Source organism: Penaeus japonicus, unplaced genomic scaffold, assembly GCF_977035675.1.
Source record: "Penaeus japonicus unplaced genomic scaffold, GWHDUDI00000001_assembly GWHDUDI00000003, whole genome shotgun sequence".
NCBI lineage: Eukaryota > Metazoa > Arthropoda > Malacostraca > Decapoda > Penaeidae > Penaeus > Penaeus japonicus.
In genome coordinates this window covers 48,613,731-48,633,730 of record NW_028234405.1, presented here as the reverse complement: position 1 = coordinate 48,633,730, position 20,000 = coordinate 48,613,731, and the positions used below count along the sequence as shown (strand labels likewise).

Below are 20,000 nucleotides of genomic sequence, written 5' to 3'. Positions count from 1 at the left end.
TTCATGGCTTTCAATTCCTTGCTCACTAATATGGAATTGTCAAAGCGTATCTATCTCAATGCCTCAGGTGGATCACGCACACAGGAAGTTACGAAAGGTACGTGCTATGGGAATCTCTTTCTGTTATCAGACACAGAGGGAACTTTGAAGGAAAGTTCACTGTGTCATAAAAGCTGTAAAAATGGTATGGATATTTTTCTTTTTCTTTTTTTGTGTGACATAATACCTCATCTACTGCTTTCAGGATAGTTAGATTAGATACTTTGTGTTGAAATAGAATAAGATCTAAGTACATTATAGAATAGAAAGAATTTGAAGAAGCTGAAAATTATACGATTTTGATTACATGTTGTGAATTCATTATAATTTTTTTATTGGAAAAATCATACATGTATGAACTAGAAGTATTACACTGTTCAGTCAGCATGGCCCCAGTGTAAAATCTAAAATCTACACTGGGCCATGGTCATTACAAATCACTCCCGTTTTTCAGAGGAATTCTTGCACTCGGCTCAGATGATGTCGCAGATCACGCCCCTGGAGGTCGAGATCCTCTTCCACCTGACGGAACTGATCAGCGAAAGCTCCGGGTAAGATTAAAAGGACGAATTTCGAGCCGTAGACCCTGACTTTCAAAGGTTTGACCAAATCTATGACCAACTTTCTATGGAAGCATCACAATCTCTAGGCCTAAAGGTTCCCCAATCCCCTCTTTCCCTTCCAATCAGAATAGAGAAGAGGATCACATCTCTCTCTCTCTCTCTCTCTCTGCCTGTCCTTATACGGCATGTCCTGATAGAAGATGTAGAAACGTGGTCCTTAATAGCCTTACATGTGCACTTTCTGATATATGTTTACGAATAAGATTAAGATCTGATCAATTGGATTATGTTATTTTTATGTGTGTTGAAAATCTTTATTTGTTAGCTTGTTCTCATTGCCTGAACATGCCATGGCAGAAGCAGTAATGTGTGTGTATATTTAAGGCTAAGATATCACAGGTTACAGTACAAAGATGCTCCTTTTTTATGCATATATATATATATATGTGTGTGTGTGCAAAAGAAATAATGATTGTGAAAATGTGTATGTATTTGTGTGTGTATGTTTGCATGTGAAGATTAGTGTGACAGATTGTATGTCTGATTATGTGGACCTGTGTGTGTAACTTTATGTTTGTGTCTGTCTTTGTGTGTGAGTGTGGGATCATGCCTACATGTGTGTATGTGTATAATTGTGTATATGGGAGCTTGTGTGCACACATGCATAAATATGTGTGTATTCATGCACAGTTGTGTGTTTGTTGCACATTCATCTGCAGTTATGTTTGTTTTGGTCCATATGCCTATGCACAGGCACACAGATATGAGCACAAATGCACAAGCATATGCACATGCTGATGAGATACACAACACTCACACTCTCACTCACACTCTCACTCACACTTATGCACCTACATACACTCCAACACATATACCCACAAATACATGCCTATACCTGCAAATACATACATACACCCACAAACACAAGCTTATACCTACAAATTCATGCAAATACCCTTACTCGTGCATAAGCATATGCAAACACATATACTGATACCCACACACATACATACATCTGCATGTTTTTGTGTATGCAAACACATATTGCTGTTTATGAGTATTCACATGGATGAGCGTACATGGAAACACTTATTTAAATGCTATATGTATATTTTAGATTGAAAGAATTCATTTGCTTTCATACAAGGTAAATAGCTGATTATTTCAAAAGGAATAGAATATTCTTATTTATACACTTTTTCATATTATGACAAATTTTTGTTTATATGCTTCTTATCATATTAATTTATATATTCATTTTATGTGTAACAATTATGAATTCTTTCTCAGTCTTGCAAAGCTTTTGGTTTTTAACTCCAGAGGAAAGAGACTAAACTATAATAATGAAAGAAAATTGTTATGTAAAATGCCTAGTCTTGGATTTCATTGAACTCGGTTTTAGAAGATAGTTTTAGAGGCATTTAGAAATTTAGATGCCTCAGGTTTATATGAGATGTTATCCAATTTGAAATGAGCAGTGTTTATGATAGCACAAGCTCGGATAATGATCTTGCTAAGATACATTATTAAAGGAACAGGTTCTAATTGAGGGTGTCAATAAGAATGCAAAATTGTTATTTTTATCATGGGATTCATTGGTGGATTTGTGAATTTATTATTAGTGAATAATTGTTTTACCATTAGGATATAGAAGCTATTTTTAGCTTCTATAAATAACCTTTTTATATTAATTATTTAATGAAATAGATGTAATGGTTTATAAAGCAATGGATTGATGATACAGCAAGATATTAGATGGAGAAATGTTCATTTTAATTTTAAGTGGAGGGATGAGAGGGAGGGATGCTGTTGGAATCTATTTGTATTAAGAGTCAAAATATGAGACATGAACATTTCATGCTCATTTTTGAACATTATTGTTTGCATGGGTCGTTATTTCAATTTTTTGTAATCGAGAAAATCCATATGTAAGAAAGGAAGTTCCATAATTAATATTCTTTAGAAGTAAGGAATGAAATGAGATTATTCACAAAAGCGTTTGTTAATGATGATATTAGTATTATTATCATAATTGTTATTATTATTATTGTTATTATTATGATGATGATGATGATTATTATTATTATTATTATTATTATTATTATTATTATTATTGTTATTATTTATTGTCTGTTGTGTTTTAGACAGTTTCTTGAGCAGGAACCCTATAGCTCTGAGAGCTTGTCAGTATTTGAAACAATGACTAATCAGTTAAATATCCTTTCCAGGATTATCATTTTGAAAACCAGCATGTAGGAATGTCTTTTGTACCTTGAGAAAATTTTGTGCTGGCTATTGCAAGGGGAAGGATCAGTTTAATGATGGATACTCTCATATATTCAGATAGATATCTACTGAATAGGCAGACAGACAGACAGACAGGCAGGCAGAAGTATGACAAGCTAGCAGTTTAACAGGCAGGCAAGAGTGAAGTCAGGTAGGCAAATCAATGAAAAGTTTATTGTGATCAAGGGAATATATTCTTAATGCTTTGCTATTCTCAGAGCTAGATATTTTTCATTTTTGGATGCTTTGCAAGTGGGAAATGTCAGAGTTATACTCTGCTAGAAAGTACTTCAGTTTCAATAAATTCTGTAATATGGAAAGTTTATGATATTGATAGGATCACACAGACTCCAATCATGAGATCTCTCCCAGTACAATGCCATGCTGTGCCTCTCAGAACACCTGCTACTGGGGTATAGGAGGTGGTATTTGTATTTCTTTACCTTTTTTGATGAGACCAGTAAAATGTTTTTATACAAGTGCAACTGCAATGAGTATATACATACATAACTGTGTCAAATAATATTAAGAGGGAGAGATCATGATGGTTAGAGCAAAATATTCCCATGATGTGACATCATGTTATCTGGCTCGTATAGGGACAGATTGCTGTAATGACATCTTGATCTTGGGAAAATACTCTTCAAAATGAAAATGTGAAGCTGATATAGTTGTCCATTTAATATATATAGTATAGATAGCAAAAGTAAAATAAAGTCAAAGATTTTAAATCAAGGGAGAATCTCAGCTCTGATTATCATCCAATGCATTAGGCAATTGATCACACCAAAATATGTATTCTGAAAAAGTAGTGCCTGTTAACTCACTGTAATGGGAATAGATGAGGGGGGAATATACAGTTATGGTATTGTTTCATGATGATAAAGTGAATGGGCAAAAAATTTAATTGAGAAGTAGATAAATTTGATAATAAAAAAAAAAATGATGTTTATTTTTTTAGAAAATGCCTGATTATTAACAAAGTATAAATAAAATAAAAGGGAGAACTCATATATTATGAGTAAAGGAAAAAAACATTGAAATCAGGATTATTATGAATACTGAAGTTAATATTAGCCTTTATCATTTTAAAATTATTATGACCAATTAGTATTCTTAATTGTTTATGTGATTAAAAAGTCTCATATTCATCCCACTAACTTTCCCTAGATCTTCCAATACATTGATATTAAGAGCAAGTCAAATACTTGCATTTTTCATTTTGCAGAATGAGGAAGATGCAAATTGGAGTTCCTATCTTAAACATTATCTTTTGTTTTATTATTGTTATTATTTTTTCAACACAAGCACAGTATCTTTCATTTCATGCAATGGTTGTTTAAATGTGAACATTTAGGGTCTGTCAATAGATACCACTGGTACCAACTAGTACTAATAACCACTGTTACTCATTACACGAGAAGCTTGCTCAGGCTGCATAAAGGGTAAGTTGTTGTTGTTTGTGATTGTTATTCACTCCCATGTATCTCCATCACTGCCATATTTATTGTGGTTGGCACATTCTTGTGTATCCTTTAGCTAGCTCTCTTGTGTTCTTACATACACACACACATACACACACACACACACACACACACACACACACACACACACACACACACACACACACACACACACACACACACACATACACCCATATCCATATACATATCCATATCCATATTCATATTCATATCCATATTCATAGCCATGGATATTTATATCAACATATCACCCTTTATATCAACCGATATCAACAAAGTGCACATCCCCATTGAGATGCTAATCTGCACTACCATGCTGAAAGATGCTTAAGTTATCCTGATGGCAGAGTAGGGAAGTGTGTTGCATCATCGAAACAAATGCGTTTAAGATATATGTGGCACATGCTACAGCTCTCACACCTTCATTCATTCAGACATAGTATAGTATAGCCAGATCTCTCAAGGGCTGTTGTGATCAGACAATTAAACCTCAATTTATTAGAATGTTTAGAAAATGTTATGTGACAGTAATAGGACATTGCAAAAGCAAATGCTCACTCACCTTCCCTGAGATAGGAATTGAGCTAAAAGTAAATTCTGCAATCATTCTATTTACCAAGTTTCCTTAGAGAAAACACTTCAGCAGATCGTGGCCTTTGCTTAACATTCTCATCTGTGTGTAAAGAATAATTAATGGATATGTTGAATTTATACGTATTGTGAAGGTTTCTTATCAAATGAATATTATTTTGGCTAGAAATTACACTATTCTGATTTTGAACAACTGGATTATCATTTTTACCAACTCCCTCCCCTACAAAAGAGAGAGAGCAAGTGAGTGAGTGAAAGTAAGAAATTGAGAGAGACAGGGAAAGAAGGATAAAGAATGAGAGACAGCTAGCGGGTTCATTACACTATATTGCTCAAAACAACGGACAACAGAAGTAAACCAAATTTTGAATGCGAAGAACACTAAACTAGCTATTGCTTCTTGCTTTCTTCATCTATATGGTGACGTAGAATGTGGAAAGGATAAATGTCTAGTTCTAGAGCATAATACGATTAAAGGACAACTTTTCTCAGTGACCTCTGGGACTGTCAGGCTACTGTGAGTTATATCCTGGAGGCTATTCCAAAGTAGGATTCTTTATTGTGTAAATGTCTATTATATGTTTCTTTCCTCCTCCTCCCCCTCCTCCTCCTCCTCCTCCTCCTCCTCCTCCTCCTTTTCCTGCTCCTCCTCCTCTTCCTCTTCATTTTCCTCCTCCTCCTCCTCCTCCATCTCTTCCTCTTCTAACTTCTCATCCTCCTTATATTTTGTAGAATACATTTGTAAATTGTGTACTATTTTAATATATATATATTATTAAGATTTTTTTAGTATAGATTTTAATGCAATTCAGGTTGTTAAGATATTCTTCCTGAAGTTTTTTTCAGAATTGATTTGCATTATTAATAAAAAAAAATTGTAAGTATACATATGTGTATATGTATACATATTAGAGTGTGTATGAGTATGTGGGAGGAGAAAGTGTACTTATGTACTTTTGTATGTTACTTATGTACATGTGTATATTTACAGAAGGTGCATAATAGTTTGTATGTATACAGTTAGTCTAGTTCTCCCAGGGAAGCTTTTATTGAGAAAATTAGCACATAAGTGAAAGAGCAAGGGTATAAGTGAAATATCATTCAGTAGGTCTGTGGTTGCCTCATGGTGTAGAGGGTGAGTGTTTATGTCCCTTGGCTGAGCCATGGTTGATAATAGGAAGGGCATTTAATCAGACACCATAATTAATGTCGTACAAGAGTATGGCTTGAAACCCAAACGGGGGAGTCTTCAGATCATCACATTAACTGCTCATAGGGTGGGTATGTGATCAATTTGTGTACTTAATCATACTTTACTTGTTTAAGATACTTGTGTTAATATCTTTAGGACAAGTCAAGGTTGAAGGTTATATGTGTCAGTGAGTTTATAACCTTCAACGTGATTGGCACTTGTTTATTAGGCGAGTAAGGTAGGCAGATACATGTGGTCACTGATGTGCTTTGTCTCAAAGCATAACTATAAAGAGCTTTTAAAAGATAGATAAAGACAGGAAGAAAGAAGAGAGAACAATATTCATCAGAAATTAGTTAAAAGAAAAAATAAAAAAAATTGATTATGAGTGAAATTTTTTAAATTTCAGGTAGGAAATAAGGTTAGTTATAAGTGATAACAGAAATTAAATCTTCCAATTGACAAAATTGAGTAGTTGATTTTTAATATAGAAATACCCGTCTGTAATGTTAAGGTTTACTCTTAAGCATTTATGATATGTTAATTAGTCAAAATTTCATTGTATATATATTTTTTGTCCATTTTACATGTGGATAATGTATATCAGTGTTATAGTTTTAACCCATTAACACCGGGTGACAAGATAGCATGTCGAGTGGTGGCAGGACCAGCCACTGGGGACAAGTTATTTTGCCATGGCTGTCCTCCTGGCCGCGGCCAGTGTGGGCTTACAGTTTGAAATATCCCAGTGTTTCAACCATTTGGAGCCAAAACAGCCCCTTTGGCAATGGGTTAAGTGTAAATGCACTTAGGAATTTTGTTTCTAAGAAAATCTCATTTTTAGCGCCTGAAGCTTCTTATAAGTAATATGTTTGAATTGTTTAGAGATAACAAAGAAAAGAAACTTTTTGTGATACAGTTCATCTTTCTGTATCATTGGGTTGTTAAATGTCATGCACTGATAAGTTGAGTTGTATGTTAAGTGAAAGAGTCAGTATTAAAGTAATGTGGGACATTGGTTGTCTAACTGGAGACCTTACAGCAGAGGCATAATTCACTGCGGTATGTGCATTCTCACACTTTTACTTGCCTATTTCAACAATCACTCACATATGCATACTCATACAAATACAGACAAACATACAGAGACTCATTCATATGGGCACGCACAGACATGTAAGCATTCAATATTTATATTTTGTATTTTGGGCCTTATACATGTATATACTCATCTGTGTTCGTTATGTATGTATTTTATGTATGTTAATGTGTATTAAATGTATGTAATACATGAAATTAAGCTTTTGTTTCGTTTTTGAAATGCGCATAAATGTGCTAATGCCTTTTATTTGCATCACTTATTCTTGGCACATGTTCAAACCACTTTGTCGAAGTCAGCGTTAGATGATAGGTATTTTCAATTCTTGAGTACAATCAGAATACGAGGAATATAATGCCATAATGATGAAAAATAAGATCGACTTGAACTGTAGTGTGTGGTTGAGATGCTTCTTACCTTCATGCATATTCTTCCTTTTGTCGTTTAAAGAAAATGCCTTTGAATTAGTGAGATTTTCTGTTGTAATTATTGGCAATTGGCAGTGACAAATGTATAATTATATACTTTGTTTATGCTTGAGAATGGCAATGTATAATGTGTGTGTGTGGTGTGTGTGATATAGTAACTGGTGTGAATAGTATGTCCTAGAAATGAAAGAATTTCATGAATGAAGTGAAATATATTACCTTACTAGTTCTAAGCAGGTCTTTATTGTTTTATAGCACTGCATTGACTTGTAACCAAATTATGAAAGCAGTGATTTAGGTAACATTTTCTCCATAGTTTCCAAATTTAATTGTGAAGAAATTATTAATTTAAGAAAAATAAAAAATAAAACAATATATTTGAGATGATATAATTTCTTATATAGGTGCACTTGCATGCTATTTTGTTAAGTGTAATGTGACCAATGTCAGGCTCTGGTATTGCTTGTGTATTAGTGCATATAATGCTTTTTAAGAAATTTTTATTATCATGTTCAATTTATTGTGTTCGTTGAACAAGAAATGAGGCCTTCATAAGCAGTGACAAAGATATGAAATAAGCATTACAAGTTGAAATAGAAATGATAAAAAATGTCATTTTTCATTTATATTTTTTGAAGATGAGGAAAAAGGAGAAAAAAAAATTCTTATCAGTGTCACAGCTCATTTGTAGTCTTTGTAGTTAGTAAAAAGTTAAAAGTAGAAAGGAAATGTACAAGTGGAGGTAAAAGTAATTGCACAACATGACAGATGTATTTAACCCACTCACGACGGGGGCATTCCAGCCTTGCATGTCACAATGCTGGGGCTTTCGAACGCTTAGGCCTAAATCAATTAAATGGCTGGCACCATATTGTGCCACCCGGCCACAGGGCTTTTGAATGAGCGGTACAGTAGTGTACCACCCGTCCAGAGAGGGTTAATGTGTTTCAATTATATCTTCATTAGAGTTCCATGATGTAATCAAAATACGTTGATTACGTCTCTTGCGTTTTGAAGTTATTGAGTCTCATTTTACTTTTATCCACATTTGTCACAGTGGACCCTGTTCAAAGTGTATAATGGGAAACCTGATTAACATAGTTAACAATATATTTCATTATTATTTTACTATATGTGTATTTATAGTATGGTAACAAATTTAAATACATTAACAAAAGAACATATCCAAGGATTCTGATATGTTGTCTGGATAAATGTACTTAGATTAGATGTGAAGAGAATGTTGTTATATGTATTAGGACTATTATTGCTTCGCTCAAGTAAATATTGATAATTTTGCAAGTGTAAAATTATTCAAATATATATATATATATATATATATATATATTATATATATATATATATATATTATATATATATTATATATATATATATATATATATATATATATATATCTGCTGTGTATTTGTTCATGATTTAAGTTATTTATGATCTACAAGATCATATGTAAATTACTACACTGATGTTTGCAAAACTTATACTTAAGATATAGAGAGGAGGTATTCTGTTATAAGGCACTTGATTATTATTAAGGAAAGTTGAATATGATTGCCATATATGGCAATGAAAACATTTCAGAATCATGATCATATTCTGAAATCCTTTGTTTACATCCAAGTTGCTGAATTATTTTTGGGTGGTCGTAATGGACTCATTGGTCATGGTTTATTTTAGTTAATACTTAAGATTAATGCATTTCAGGTTGCCTTCAGATAATAGAGAGTTTATTGGCCTGATGATCGTATGTGAACTAACACTCTTTCTCGATTTTCATTTAATGATGAAGTTGTCTCTCTCCTACAGTGTTGTTACAGCTGCATGGTAGTCATAAGTGCCAGTTCCTAGTACAACGTATAAAGAGGCTTGGTATCCTGTTATGTATTTGAACACAGTTTTACATGTATTGTGAGAGGAAATATCCCAAGAAGCAAGTATATTAGAATATTAGAAGACCATTGCAAAATTCTTTGTACAGCTTTTCTTTCCTTGGTAATCATATACAGTGATAGGACACTTTGTGCTACTAAACTAGATTGAAATAGTATGAATCTGGAGAATTATATTGCAGTTGTTAGTTAGCCTTCTTTCTTTCTTTCATTTTTTTTTTTTTTTTTCTCTCTCTTTTCAGCAATATTGATTTTCTTAAAAAAGGCCTTTTATGGTCATTCAGATTCTGTCCCAATAACATTTAGAATAACACAAGAGAAATTGCTTTTGGATTTTACTACATGATAGAATTGTGCATGTTTTTAGAGGCACATTTTACATTTTGAAACCTCCCATTTATGTGATTTTCCTCATTTTATTTTCCCAAATTTGTTCTTACATTTCACAAAGTATTAATAATATACCCTATATTGTCCGTCATGTTTCACACTAGTTTTTGTCCCCCAGGAAAATCGTGTACAGCGACCTGGAAGCTTTGACTCCTGAACAGTACATGAAGGTGATCACACGCAAACTGACTGACATCAAGGCCGTGCAGAGTCCCGAGCAGCGTGGAGCGTTGATCCAGGTGCTTGAACAGGTGTACAGGTTCACTCTTGGTTCATTTGCTGGTGGTTAGTATGATGCCCTTTTCCTGTTTACCCTTTTATGGTATCCGTTTTGCTTTATGTTACTAAATGACACTGAGATCTGGAGATAGAATTTGAAAAAAAAATAAATAAAAAAATGTATGTATATATTTTATTAGAATCTTCCCAAAGATTTCAGTTTTATGCCATGATGTATGTAATTGCAACAAATTTTTTTTCTGCAAAACCTTACGAGATGAAGATGATTTTCATTGAACTATATTCCATTATGTATCAATTTTGCTAATTATTGAGATCAGTATTAAGAAATTATGGGAGAGGAAAGCTAGTGCTAAGACAGGAAATTAGATTTCTAACATCTAAAGGTCAGAAAATCTCAAAATTTCAGAGGGTGAAAGTCTCTCTAGCTTGTTGATGTTATTTCATTGCTTTTGCATAGGTGCAGTGCTTTCAAAAACACAAAATGAAATATTTTGTGACCTTTGAAAACTATGTGAGGATGGTAGATTAAGAAATGAATAGATAGATTTTTGAAAATGCATTGTTACAGAATAGTCTGTGTCTTTACTTTTACAATGTTTGTCTTTAGTTTGAAGAAGCAAGACAACCTTGTATTGTCTTTTCAGTTCAGATATCCAGGTAGTACCTCTGATTTTGATAAACTGATATATTTCTGACAGTGATTCAATTAAGCAAATCTATTGTCACATTATAAAGAAGATCATTAGAATTAATCCGTCATATTGAAAGATTATGAATATTATTGATTTGAATGGAGAAAGAATATAAAAGATGATTTACCCAACACCCTGATTGAAATTTCACAGTAAGAGATCACAAAATGACAAATTAACTCGCAATTATCTTGGATGTGAAGATTCTGTAATCATAATTTCTCATTATTTTGCCATAGACAGTTAGGAAGGCGTAGGATTAACTAATGCAGTGCATTTTATATGGACTTTCTTTTCTTCTTATCTTTCCCCCTGTTGCAGCTGTTTGTACATTGATGTTTTAATTTCAGATATTTATGGCTTAAGTTTTAGCTGTTGGATGTCTTTATGGTTGATTAATTATATGAAATAATGTTTTAGATGTATTTGCCAAGGGGAATTATCAACAACTAATCAGAGTTGCTAATGGAATTTGGCTTCTTCAGCACTTACAATATAATGAAAGTAATTTTTGTGTAGAAATCATTGATGTAATTTCATTTAAAATCATAACAGGCTTGGTTATTTTACAGTATGTAGATATCAAGAAAATTTGATTTTACAAATATGTATTTGTTGAATAGTAAAGAAATGCCTTTTAACTCCTCAGCTGTTGGTGCTACTGCCGTGTATCCAATTGACTTGGTGAAAACGAGAATGCAGAATCAACGTACTGGTTCCTACATTGGTGAATTGATGTACCGCAATTCCTTTGATTGCTTCAAGAAGGTTCGTTGCGAGTGGTATTAATGCTTTATGTGAACTGATATGTAGCTAAAGAACAGTTTTTATTAAATGCTGTATGTTTATACTTTTCATTCTTTACGTCCTTAAAGTATACAATTTTTGTTTATCTCTTTTCTATATATAATCCCCCACTAGTATAGTTTTGTTTTTGTTTTTCCCCTATGCATATATTTATTTATTTATAGCCTTTTTTTTTTTTTTTTTTTTTTTTTCTTTTTTTTTCTTTTTTCTTTTTTCTTTTTTCTTCTGTATATATTCACAAAGCTTTGGGCATTTTCAGGTGATTCGTCATGAGGGTCTCATGGGCTTGTACCGTGGCTTGGTGCCTCAGCTGATTGGTGTAGCCCCTGAAAAGGCTATTAAGCTCACCATGAATGATTTGGTCCGTGACAAGTTGACGGACAAGAAGGGAAATATCACCTTTGCAGGCGAAATGTTTGCCGGCGCTTGTGTGAGTACATAGTTGGTATTTTGGTTTTATTTTTTGATGTTATACAGTATTGTTTGGTTTAATGTTGCAAATATGTACTGAGTTTTGGTGACAAATTCTTTCAGGCTGGTGGGTCTCAGGTGATCTTCACCAATCCACTTGAAATTGTAAAGATTCGTCTACAAGTGGCAGGAGAAATTGCGACAGTTAAGAAGATATCGGCAATATCTGTAATCAAGGAGTTAGGATTTCTTGGACTGTACAAGGTAAGACAAAAGTCCTCTTCTTTTTTCTTGTAAATGGGAAGGGATAATTGAAGATTTGGTTATTTTCAGTTTTGGAAAGGGGGAATGGCATTCAAATGATGAAGCTTCTGTATGTGATGAGCAATATTTTATCCGCAGGGAGCACGTGCTTGTTTCCTGAGAGACATCCCATTTTCTGCTATTTACTTCCCTGTCTATGCACACTCGAAACAATTACTTGCTGATGAAAATGGTTACAATTCACCATTAACATTGCTGGTTGCTGGTGCTATTGGTAAGGGCCTTTTACGAATTTACTTCAACTCTTTAAGGTAGTGTAGGTGTACTGAGTCGTAAGAACATGGATTCCTGCCATTGGCTTTTTGTGATAGTGCTTTCTCTCGGAATTGGGGGCAGAAGCTGACAGACGTTGATTTTTAACATGTAATTAGAGGCTCAATGTATGATATATGATATGAACGAATATGGTATTGAACGCTTAGCTTGCTGTTACGGGCAGGGTTTTGATGAAAGCATGCTCCGGAAACTGTACCATGAACACTTGAGAAAAGTTGGCAATCCATGGTAGCGTTTACATATACTTCCTCCACGCTTTCCCACAGGTGGTGTCCCCGCAGCCTCTCTGACAACACCAGCTGATGTCATCAAGACACGTCTGCAGGTAGCCGCTCGTGCTGGCCAGACAACCTACAGCGGAGTGTTTGATGCTGCCAGAAAAATTTTCAAAGAGGAAGGTGGCAAGGCCTTCTGGAAGGGAGCACCAGGTGAGAAAATCTAACCCCCTCCCCCCTCCTCCTCTTCCTCTTCCTCTCAAAAAGATGAGGACGATTCACAAAAAGAATTGTAAATGGTGTGATGTGATGGATGGTTGTTCTTCCTATTGTTTTTGTTCAGGCATCTTGAATCAAATAAGAAATCAAGATGTTATCATGATTGCTATTTATGGTGGCGTTGCTTTATTGCCATTATTGTTTTTATTTGTGTTATTCTCATTCTTATTTTCTATTATTATTATTATTATTATTATTATTATTATTATAAATGTTATTATTATTGTTATTTTTGGTTATAATTTTATTTTCATTAGTGTTGTTTTGTTGTTGTTATTGCTATTGTTATCATCATCATCACCATCACTGTAATCTTCCTTTTTCTTTTTTTTCTTTGCCATTTTCATGTGAGCATCATCATCATCACATCATCCTTTTTGTCTGTAGACCATCAAATAAAATGGGAAATAATCAAGAGGGGAGAAGTTGACAAATGATTCTAGCAATAGCTCCCTTTTATGTAATCCTTGCAGATTCTACCTTCTGAATCTATCTTGCCAGACTTTCTTCCTTAATTTGCATTTATTTGGGAAGCTGTGAGAGATTATATAGGATGTTTTCTATGCTTTGTATATTCCTGTGGGCCAAACAAATGTGTTGTATATGGAGCTACATTGTATAGACTTTATCATGGGGAAATAGATATTGGGATGTGATGAGACATTATTAATGCATCTGAATATGTGAAGTGTATTCCTTCATTGGCAATAGGGATAGAAATATACAATAGTAGACAAGGAAAACATTTTGTGCCTTTGTGTATATGCAACCTCTTCTTTGTCCCAAGTAACTGAAGGGGAGAGATAATTTCCGTGACTCCTACATGTCTTTTACTTGAAATATGAGATGATGGAAGTGTATCCCTGAATGTAAAGGGAATGTTTCATATGACAGGGAAATTGTCTGGCTTGTATGGATAAATTGGCATTAATCAAAAGACCAGGGTAACTGTTTTGTAATTGTATCCAGTTTGAGGTACATTTAGCTTTTTAGATTTCTTTTGTATTCAGTTGGGATTTGAAACACAAAACGAACACTCCCCAGGCATTGTCATATGATGACATGGTCATATAGAGGTAACTGACAACTCAACGAAACTTTTCCCTTATGATCCTTGCATAGGCCTTCTGACAAAGAAATTCTGGAATGCTTTTCCAAATCAGATAGAAAAGGAATTTTTCTATTTGAGATGAAGCTTGTCTTGCATCAACTTCATAGGTAAATGTAATTTATTGATGACTCTTTCCTTGAGATTCCCTTTGCATTTCTAGATGGAAACCCAGTGTGAGGCAACATTACACTATGTTTTAATTTTTCATTTGTGCCTAGGAACTCTCTCCCTTTACCTCATGGCCAAAGAGATGGGGAGACAGGGTGGTATGTTCGGTGAGCATTGACATGCATTCGTAGTGCCCTACACTGAAGATATGGTGTCAGTAGACTGGGTGGGGATACGCTGGGATTGGTAACCAACAGTTAGTGCTTGAATAAAAGACATTTGAGCTTTGTGAGTCAACTTTGCAGAATGTGGTTTTGACTACAGCCACTGATGTATAAATCAAGATTATGAAGGACGGATGGTGGGAAATTAGTCATTTTTGATTGCATGTAATTTTAACAGCACTGAAGCCAGCCTACGTTGTCTAAATCCAAAATATCGCACTTTATTTACTTTTACTGAAAATTAAAAGAAAAGGAAAAGGAAAAAATAAGGACAAGTTGGACCTCTCTAATCCAACTCTCCATTTTTTTTGCCAGGTGTTGTACATTAATAACTTGACACCTTCCTATGTCAATAAAAAGTCAGAGGAAGACACCTCCACAAACTAGGTTTGTTGAAAGGCGAGTTGATTACTTCTCTTCCAATAATCCTAGTTTTGTGTATGGTTTGTAGCCAAATTTTTGTCCATGGTCCATAGATCTTCATTTTTCTTTAGGTATTTACTGTTGTTTGTTAACTGTTATGAATTTTGGGATGTTATTGGGGTAATTAATTATTTTTTGTGGGGTCATTATCTATTTCTTATGCAGATTTGCATATGAAATTCCACAAGATATGCTGGCTAAAGAAGGTGCATTATGCACTGTTTGTTTACGTATTTCTGTGATATTGCATTCGTCATATAAGGATGGTGGATTAGAGAGGCTCAACGGGTCATCCATATTGGAATTAATTGGGCTCATTTCACAGAACCTTCATTTTCTTTCTGTATAAACTAATCAGTGGTAAAAGGCAATCAATTTGTGGCTCCTACTCTTCATATTTAAAGGGGGGAAAATGGCCTTTGTTTATAGATCTATGGTGTTAAAAAGTGGCACGTACTGGGGTGGAAAAATCTGTATGTTTGTTTAATATGATAACAATTTTGTTATATCAAGAGTGATGTCTTTCCCAATGACACTTCTGTTTATGTGTATGACTGTAAAGATTGTAAGAGATTAAAGAAAGAGAAATAAAGAAAAATGACAGATTAGCAGATTGCTTAAAATTTTTGGCATTGAACAATGCAAATATTGACACTAAGTGGTATAGATAAATTTAGATATTTAGAATATAGATTAATGGAGAAGCTACAGCATAATAAATTTTCAAAACTAAATGTTGATTAAACATAACAGAGTCAGTCACAATACAACTGACATTATGAAACATTCCCGCTTTGAAAATTGTATTATTTGGTCTGTAGACCTTAAGCTTTCCTCTGGGAATATATAAAACTGCATCCCCGGGCAAAACATTTAAGGTAGAGAAGTTACAGCAGGATTGTGGCAAAGGATGATCCTGTAGATGATTATTTTAATTTGACATTTCATTTTCAAATTCATAAATATTGATGAACTCCAGAGGTTTGTATGTACTTAGAGTTTGCAGCCAAGTGGTTGACCATATGATGGGGACCACTAACCATGATTTTCTTCAAAGGTTTGAGGTTGTGGGTTTGGGACCAGTTGGATAATCCATATGGTTTACACACGCCTCACACAAATGGAATATTGATAAGGGAAACCTTTACCAGATCCCTTTATCATATTTTGTGTATGTGTGTGTGTTTATGTGTGTCCAAATGTGTACAGTTCTAGACTTATAGAAGTATATATATCCCAGAAAAACTTTTTAATTACATGTAAATTAATACCACTTTAACTTTACATCATTGAAGGTTAATCATAGTCCCAGCAGCTATGCGAGTGAACCATGAGAGACTAAAGGAGTTGTGTACACAACTTTATGAAACAAAATTTAAATGCATTTTGTTTTATTTAGAATTAATATTTGTATAGAATACAAGACCTATGGTGAAAATACATTGGATGCTCCGAGGACAGCATGGTAAAACTAAAAGTTAATTGTGTTCACTTGGTTTTATATATTTTAATATGTTTTAATATATGCATCCTGACACTTAATACTTGGCAATGTTTCCAATTACCAGTGGACATCAGTTGTACTAGTTAGCTTTTTACAGATGATCCTCTTAGCTTGGAGAAGGCACACACACACGCACACGCACACGCACAAAAAAAAAAAAAAAAAAAAAAAAAATTCATAACCACTTCATATCACAGTAGAAATCACTTTTTAAGGGAGAATTTGTCTGTGATATGTATTGCCAAGATGTCGGTAAGTATAGAAAGAAGTATGATGATACATACATTTGAAGGGAAGTAGTTTTCTCTGTGCTCTGTGATGACGGTGCGTCACGCCCGTGTGACACGGCTAAATGCCCGATGACAGGGCGACACACCAGTGTGACGTTCCCGATGCAATATTGCATAGGCCTGGCGTAGGGGGTTTCCACTTATCGCCGGGCCCGTTGGGATTGGGTTTAGGTATAAATAAAGCTGACATGAATCAAGATGAAGGTGGACAGCAGGTGGATCAAAGTACTGACGTAGAAAAAAACTGTTACAGATGTATGGATTTAATTATTTATTTGTTTATATATTTATTCATTTTTTTAAATAATAGATTAGTGTGTTGATAGGGGAGTATTAGGGGCTAACATGCATATACATCATCAATATTATGATTATTGATGAAACACTAATATTAATAATGTTATTTCCATTACTGTAATAATTATTATCAAGATTGCTAGTACTCTTATCATTTAATTCTTTATTCATGGGGGAAGGGTAGCCTTTATATGTGACTTTTGTTTAAAAATGTGATGAAGGAAGGGAACCCTAACATTTTTTTTTATTATTATTATTTTTTTTTTTACTTTGCTGACTGTGAAGAGTGGAGCCTTATGTATTTCTAATTGCCTTGTGTTTTTACATAGAGTCAATAATACAGTAGTTGTCCATTTTTGTTTCATGTCGCTATAGTCTACTAGTATAATATTTAATGTTAGTGGTGTTCTGAGGAGAATGCAGATCCTTGCATTCTTGTGTGCTCAGGATTTTGAACAAGTGTCCTGTGGAAGTGGCACTTGTTGTTGTTTTTTTTATTCTAACAATATGTAACATGTCAGTCACCATAAAAGGTTATCATAGGATAAAATTGTTTTCCATTTGACAGATTTCAACATATCTATCTATCTCTGTGTTTCTTTATGTGTATATACTGATTTATGTATGCATATATTGATAATCATACAGTGGATCACTGGGATAAATAAATTATATTATTAATGATCTGCTATGTGATTGCAGTGGCTGAATGAGTTTGAAATACTTTTTCAGGTGACTACTTGCAAGTTTTGTCAATTTCATAGTAATTTAAGTAGTGAGGAAGTTTTTTTCTTTGTCTTTTGTTTAACTAATTATATCTCCTGGGGGGGTCATAGTTAAATCAGTTAGTAGCATTCATATATTCTCATAGTAGGGTACTTACGTATATTAAAACCTATATGTATTTAATGAAATAACTCAGAATATAAAGGAATAATCTACTTGTCATGTATTAATGTAGTTTAGATCCTAGAAGATATATATTCAAAGCATGGACAGTATAGGTATGCCATCAAAAAGATGTAGTTACCATCATCTCTTGTCATGGGCCATCAGAGGAAATGCCACGTAACACAGAAGAAAAAGATGGCGTTCATTGTCACTGAGATTTTCCTCTCTATATCCACAGCTCGTGTGTTCAGGTCATCCCCGCAGTTTGGTGTTACACTGGTGACTTATGAAGTTTTGCAGAGACTCTTCTATGTTGACTTTGGTGGCAGGTATGTTTTAGAGTGATTCGGTTTCTCGTCTTTGGTGATATTCTTCACTCCAGGATCAATAGCAGGATGATCTTTAAGAGTAATTCAAAATTTAGGATTGAGATAAAATGTGACAGCACAGAGAGACTTCTGTTCAGCCTCTCCCAATATCCAGTGTGACAGAATATATAAAGACACCTGTTCCTTCTTTCCTCCACAGTCGTCCAACGGGCTCGGAGGCCCAGCTCCCCGCCTCAGCTGCAGATCTGCGTTCGACCAACCCAGACCACGTCGGAGGATACAAGGTTGCCGTTCCTATCTTTAGAGGCATTGAATCAAAGTTTGGCCTCTTCCTTCCTCGTTTCGCGTGAAAACAGAGAGATAGAGATAATGTGTATATTTTGGGGTGTAGTTAATTATTTTTTAGAATTCTGTGCTCTGATTTTACTATTTATTTTATATAGCTGATAATTTAAAGAGAGAGAGAGAAGACGAATTCCTTTTAAATATTACCTGTTTTAATATTTATGACATGTTCTTACAAATGATTTTACAGAAAGTCTGGGAATAGCAAGTTATGTTCATGATGTGTATATATGTATGTATAATTTTTCTTTCTTCATTTTATTTTTTTCTTGTTTTCATCCTCCTTGAAAGTAAAGTTTCTGAAAATGTGGTTCAGATCTTTGAGACGTCATTCATGTTTTACGAGGAGTAAGAGGCAACTGTTGGATGTTTCCTATTCATGTAATATGATCAGCGGCAGAAATGTAAACGATATTGAAATGGAAGACAAAAAAAAAGAAGAAAAAAAAAATAATTTTTTTTTATTCCTTATAATGTTAGGAACTGGAATGAATTTAATAGCACCTCTATGTGATTCATATGTACAGGGTAGTGTCAAAGTAGTTGAATTTTTCCTTTCATATTCTTAGGACACTATAAAGATGCATACATACATACATACATACATACATACATGCATACATACATACAAACATACAAAAATACATACATACATACAAACATACATACATGCATACATAAACACACATGCAAACATACACACATACATAAATACATACATAAATACATACATACATACATACATACATACATACATACATACATACATACATACATACATACATACATACATACATACATACATACATACATACATACATACATACATACATACATACATACATACATACATACATACATACATACATACATACATACATACATACATACATACATACATACATACATACATACATACATACATACATACATACATACATACATACATACATACATACATACATACATACATACATACATACATACATACATACATACATACATACATACATACATACATACATACATACATACATACATACATACATACATACATACATACATACATACATACATACATACATACATACATACATACATACATACATACATACATACATACATACATACATACATACATACATACATACATACATACATACATACATACATACATACATACATACATACATACATACATACATACATACATACATACATACATACATACATACATACATACATACATACA

At 33.7% G+C, this 20,000-nt stretch overlaps 1 protein-coding gene across 2 annotated transcripts in view; it reads left to right on the top strand.

Annotated features, from left to right (window-relative positions):
- The window catches only part of aralar1 (calcium-binding mitochondrial carrier protein aralar1), a 281,849-nt gene extending 262,557 nt beyond the window's left edge, over positions 1–19,292 (top strand). For both annotated transcript variants that reach the window (XM_086533565.1, XM_086533571.1), the window contains 10 exons: positions 1–97; positions 494–590; positions 10,098–10,264; positions 11,564–11,682; positions 11,981–12,151; positions 12,256–12,396; positions 12,535–12,670; positions 12,999–13,160; positions 18,313–18,403; positions 18,603–19,292. The exon at positions 1–97 is cut by the window's left edge and continues 33 nt beyond it. In XM_086533565.1, the coding sequence (XP_086389691.1) occupies positions 1–97; positions 494–590; positions 10,098–10,264; positions 11,564–11,682; positions 11,981–12,151; positions 12,256–12,396; positions 12,535–12,670; positions 12,999–13,160; positions 18,313–18,403; positions 18,603–18,753 (1,332 nt within the window). In that variant the 3' untranslated portion in view covers positions 18,754–19,292. The remainder of the gene's footprint in view (positions 98–493; positions 591–10,097; positions 10,265–11,563; positions 11,683–11,980; positions 12,152–12,255; positions 12,397–12,534; positions 12,671–12,998; positions 13,161–18,312; positions 18,404–18,602) is intronic.
- Positions 19,293–20,000: the final 708 nt, after the last annotated feature.